The 5,590-nt window shown below is 47.5% G+C and overlaps 1 protein-coding gene across 1 annotated transcript in view; it reads right to left on the bottom strand.

The window, feature by feature from the left end:
- Positions 1-1,018: 1,018 nt before the first annotated feature.
- Positions 1,019-5,590, bottom strand: part of LOC106741013 (retinal homeobox protein Rx1-like) — a 47,690-nt gene continuing 43,118 nt past the window's right edge. The window contains exons 3-5 of the mRNA XM_014612570.1: positions 4,028-4,125; positions 3,697-3,875; positions 1,019-2,669 (exon numbers count right to left, since the gene is read on the bottom strand). Of these exons, the coding sequence (XP_014468056.1) occupies positions 2,506-2,669; positions 3,697-3,875; positions 4,028-4,125 (441 nt within the window). The 3' untranslated portion in view covers positions 1,019-2,505. The remainder of the gene's footprint in view (positions 2,670-3,696; positions 3,876-4,027; positions 4,126-5,590) is intronic.

Here is a 5,590-nt window from a genome sequence, read left to right as displayed (position 1 = left end):
TGTTTTATGTCAAAATCCGCTTTTTTACTTCTTCCTCGCCTCCGTGTGTCCTTCGTTCTATATTCTACAAGAGATATTTCGCTAGTTCTCCCACCGACGCAACAATCGCTGCCGTCGGCGCTCCACGATCGTCCCCGGGGACCGACGGACGTTTTTGTTTCCGGCTTAACGGCTTCTCACATCTGACCGGGGCTGGTCAAAACGCGTAATCTGCTACGAACGTAGAACGCAACTTACCTCGATTATCGCAAGGAGAGATGTTCGGCCGACGAGCGCAAATCGGAGACACACTCCGCGACGGAACCGTTATATTCAACTCGATCGGAACGCATCGTATCGGGTTTATAGATATCTTTTTTTTTCAAGGTACATCGTCGTTTATCAAACAACAGCGCATCCTCTTTTCACTTGTCATTCCGCTCGGATATCGTCGTCGCTCGAGACACTTAGAACTTGATGCGAATGCAGGCATGTTCGTCATGAACCAACCGATGCTGCTCGTTGCGAATTCGTATCGAAACAATCGCTTTTCTGCTCCTCCGTCGTTTGTCCTTCAACGGCAATAAACGGCACACAAACGTGGAGCACAAATTCGAACGAAGGAGGAAGAGCCGATCGAGTTTCCGTTCGCGTTTACCGCGGCGGTTTTCGAAATTGTTTCTTCTCTCTCTCTCTCTCTCTCTCTCTCTCTCTCTACATGCAGAATGTCTAAACTATCACTTTATACGCGACCTAGATAGATGAGCGATAAAAAGTGACAGCGCCGGAATATTTCGTTAATTCTCCTACGTGGAGTTTACGTACCAAGTGATAATTTAAATATCCCATACGTAGATCAACGCTAATTTATCGATCCGTTTAACATCCGTTCGCATATTTAATGGCCGTGAAGTGATACGATTACTTTATGAAAGGTTTCGCGTCGGCTAGTTCTATTATCACTGAATTATCGTACAACGCCGGGTGTGTGTGTGTGTGGGTGTGCGTGTGTGTGTGTGTGTGTGTACGCGCGCGTGTGTGCATGTGTATACACACGGAATACACCGCATGTGCCGCATTTGTATTTCATAGTTTCACAATCACACATATTAATGAATTCGTTAACGGGCGAGGTAGGGACGGGGAGGAGGGGCTAGAAACAAGTTTAAATTGACTGTCATTGTGTTTCGCGGCGATTGATGTACATCAGCGCGATACTCGCTTTATAAAATTAGGCAATGTTTACCTCTGTCCAGCAACGACAACGAAATCACACGTGCGTTATAATTCCCAATCTCAGCGATCCAATATTCAAGCGCTTCGAAAGTAATTCGCTCGGGGAGAACCGAAGAGGACGGCTGGGAGGGGATGAACGTTTTCTCTTTTCGCTCTTAAGGACGCTCTTTTCTCCTTCCTTCTTTTTTCCATTTTTTTTTAGAAAATAACTCGGAATACGAGCAATCACGATGAGAGAGCGGTAAGTTGCGGTGATAACGATTAAAAATTAATCGGTTCTGTCTTCATCGTACGCCCACCTCGCTCGACGCGACAAGTTTCGCGCGACGTAATCATTCCGCTTCGTCTATTGCACAATACCGGCTTAGAGCCAAGCCCCGAGCGCGCGCAATTATTCGACGCGCACTGTCGCGCGCGACCCGCGCTCAGGAATGCTTCTTTCTCGCCGGTCAACGTGAACGTGAGCTTGAATCTATATCGGGCCCGCTATTCCAGTGACTACCGTCGTTCAATGATATCAAAAGCACCGGAACAACGCGACTACGTCCGAAGGGGAAACGGTCGTTGAGACTCGCGAACGTCTTATTTTCTCTCTCTCTCTCTCTCTTTCCTTTTTGCCTATTCACAAATTTGACCATGTTATTTGTACGGCGCTACCTCGAAAGCGAAAGACTCGATTTTTCCCCGACGTCGGAACTCTACCACGAGTGTGCACCTCAACGAGTTAGCCCACAACATTCGGCACTCCCAACCATGAACACATGCTCATCGATCATAGGTGCACCTGCATCGATTGTCTCTACAATCGTCGTCCAAGACGACACCCGCCGATCGTCGGATCGCGACACATTACGTCCTCGCGTCATCACCACCACCTGACGAATCGTCCCTTTGGTAACTATCGACGACGAGCGTGAGAGATTTTCCTCTCGCGCTTCCACCTCGCAATCGTCGGGACCATTCGCCGCGCGTTCGACGATCACCCTCTTCCCCCGTGAAGCGTCCCTGCGTCCAGCACCTTCGTCGGTGGATTCGGTTTCGCGACCCGTCGCCGGATAAACTGCATCCATTTCCCCTGCTTCTCTCTCTTTCCTCCTTTCTCTCTCTCTCTCTCGCTCGCTCTCGTCGGTCGACATGCCGCTGCTCCTCCTTCTCGATAGTGACTCTTCAGGATCGAGAAGTGTCCGGGCGAAGAGCTGCTTTCGCTTCCCCTCGTCACGCCGTCGCTGGCGCGGCCAGGCCGCGGTGGCTGACAGCGGTGCGCGCCCTTAGCGAATCTTCGGTTAACCTTCAGACCATCTGCAGACCTTTGGTGATGCTCTCGACGTGCTCCTTGGCCCGCATCCTGAGCGCCTGGATGCTCGTCGTGCGAGGATCGTGCCCCGGCGGACTCGGCGGCGGTGGTTGCACGTGGCCGCCGGCGGTTATGCTCGCCATGCTGCTGGCCAGGGACCCTGCGAACAGCGCGATTTCTACGTGTCGTTGTGGGCATGTACGACGACGACGACGATGACGACGACGATAGTGACGGCGACGACTATGACAATGGCGAGCGTGATCATGCTAATCGACTCGTTAATCCGCCCTCGCAACGTGAGAGAGTGCTGTACACACCCGTGGATTCAGGAGTACCATAAGTTCGAACGAAGGAGGAAGAATCGATCGACATTCCGTTCGCGTTCACCGCGTTGATTTTTCGGAACCGTCCTCTCTCTCTCTCTCTCTCTCTCTATCTTTTTCGCTTTTATTTTTCTTCTTCTTGTGGAACGTCTAAAGCATCATTTTATACGCGATTTATCAGGGATACCTGTAAGTAATGTCGCTTTTTGATACTTGTGCAAAATTTCATTTTATTTAACACTTAGTTCTTCCAAAATTTTACAATAGGCACATTAAATGTCAGTAAATTTAATTAATATATAGATTATGGTAATAATAAATCACGTTCACGAACAAGGTGGCGATGTTTATTCAATCTGAGAAAAACGATATTACTTATAGGTACCCCTAATAGATGAATGAGCGATTTCGTTGGTCTCTCTCTCTTTCTCTCTCTCCCTTTCTCTCTCTCTCTCTCTCTCTCTCTGTCTCTATATAGTTTACACGCGTGTCACGTGATAAATTAAACATTCCATGTACTAACGTATATATTAAATATCTTAAATTTTAATTATTCCAGCTACTGTGTGACGTAAACTTTTCTCGATGGAAAGTGATTCTTATTTCACGGTGTGCATATTGCGATCCCGTGTCTCCGCTCGAATTTAATTTGCATGTCAAGCGTGTCGGGGGCCTCCTTTTGTGAATCGAACACATCGGAACGGAGGAACGCGCGCCGGAACCGATAGTTTTTCGCTCGAAATTTAATTCGGATATACGAAAATGCGTATCGAAAGCCCCCCCTCCTCCCCCTCCCCCCCTTTTAAATCGGACACATTAGACCGGAGAGAAGCGAGAGATGCGCCCGGAGACGATCGTTACCTGGAACGGGATTAGCCACGGCGCCGACATTCGGTGGCGACGGTAATCGTCTGGGAGACGTTAGATAACTGGGGTATCCTGTGTGAGGTGCTGCCAGGAAGCCGGGTAGCGCGCTCAGCAATCCTGGCGGCGCAAGCCACGGGTCCCCTGGTAGACCCAGCGCCGGACCGGCGACGTTTCTGAAAATCGGGAAAACTCTGCGATGTAGCCACGTCGCTTCGTTACACACACACATGAACCGTATTATAAAGCTGGTTCTTGGAAATCAATGAAATGTACGAAATTAAAGCGCGTCTAATAATACAGCCAGAGACTGGATCTAAACACGAACCTCATATTGGCGGCATGATGATACTCGCTCAAGCCCAGTCTCGCGGCCTCCATCTTTTCCTGCCTGCGCCACTTGGCTCGTCTATTTTGAAACCAAACCTGCAACACAACGTGTGACAACAATTTTCTGTTAATCGATCGGAATGATATACAGAAAAACGTAAACGACGGCGACAACGACGGCAATGACGCAAACATGGATTTGCTTTGAGCGCGAACTCACGGGCGCACTTCACGGGCGCGTAATAAATTCCATTGCCCTTCCTTTGCCTTTTGCCGATAAGTGTGATAATATTAACCATGTTTAACATTTTGCAAGCTTAATTTCGCAAGATTCATTAAGCTCGCTACGGCGTTTGGCCCGACGTGGATCGGAAACAATGGCAGCGCAAACTCTCATTAGCCGCCGAGACGCGATAATGGTAACGTGTCACTACCGTGTACTTGAGGAAAAGGGCGCCCTCCTTTCTTCTCATTCTTCCCACCCTGCTCCCCCCCCCCTCCCCTCCTATAGTCTTCGCAACAGGCTCGAGATTCATCGCTTTTGAGCCGGACTAAGTATTCGATCTTCGTTACGCTATTACTGCAAGACCTCTTTGCGTTGTACTATTGTAATTACAGTCTCTCGAGATTAAGTGACATCGAGCGCGTTCCTCGATTAAAAAAATAAACAGTTAAATTATTCGAGTTATTACCTAACTAACTATGATCGATTCGACAATTTTCCAACGAGACGACATTCTGAAAGGTGACGATGCAACGAGAGAATATAAAAAATATTCAGCTTTGAGAGAAATTAATTAATTTATTCATTTATGTATTTATTTATTTATTTACGGAATGTGTCCTTTTGGATTACAATGCTCTTAAGACACGAAAAATTATAATACATAAACGAACACACCGAAAATAGACAAATAGTGTAAAATACGAAAAAAAAGAAACAAGTATAAGAAATATAATAATGCGCTAGTTTAAGCAGAGTCTGATTTGAGGTCTAACCAATAATAGGACTTTCAAAGGAATAGAGTGATATATGATAAAGATCAGTGGTATCATTAAGATTACTAACAGGTGAAGAAAGCTAAATCAGCCAATTTCAATTATACTAATTGATCGATTAAATGAAAAATTCCAGGTAGTAAATTTTGCCGCTCAGCCTGCGTTCGTCTTCTGTCAGCACGAAACTCGAATAATTGTCGCGTATGTACGCTCGTAATCAGCCATCAGAAATTTCCAGTCTGCCTCGACATCAGAAACGTAACTGCAATTGGCCCGACGGATTTCTCCCGACAAATATACCGCTGCGTCGCCGTGCATCCGAAGTTGACATTGGTACTTCCGGTCGAGTTAGACGAGTTTCACCCTAAGAAGGGTGGCTGCACGATTTCAACCCTCCTCTCCTTTCTCCCTCCCGCCACGCGAAAGAGCGGTCAACTGCGAAAATCTAACCGCGAGAAATCAACCGGAGTGCGCAGGACGTAGGCAGGAGTAAGTCAGAAAAAGTGAATGTAAGAAAAAGGGCGAGCAAAAAGAGAGAGAGAGAGAGAGAGGGGGGGGGGGA

The sequence above is a fragment of the Dinoponera quadriceps genome, unplaced genomic scaffold (genome assembly GCF_001313825.1).
Source record: "Dinoponera quadriceps isolate SergipeBrazil2010 unplaced genomic scaffold, ASM131382v1 scaffold367, whole genome shotgun sequence".
NCBI lineage: Eukaryota > Metazoa > Arthropoda > Insecta > Hymenoptera > Formicidae > Dinoponera > Dinoponera quadriceps.
The sequence above is the reverse complement of the archived record's forward strand: the minus strand, read 5'-3'. Positions and strand labels throughout refer to the sequence as shown.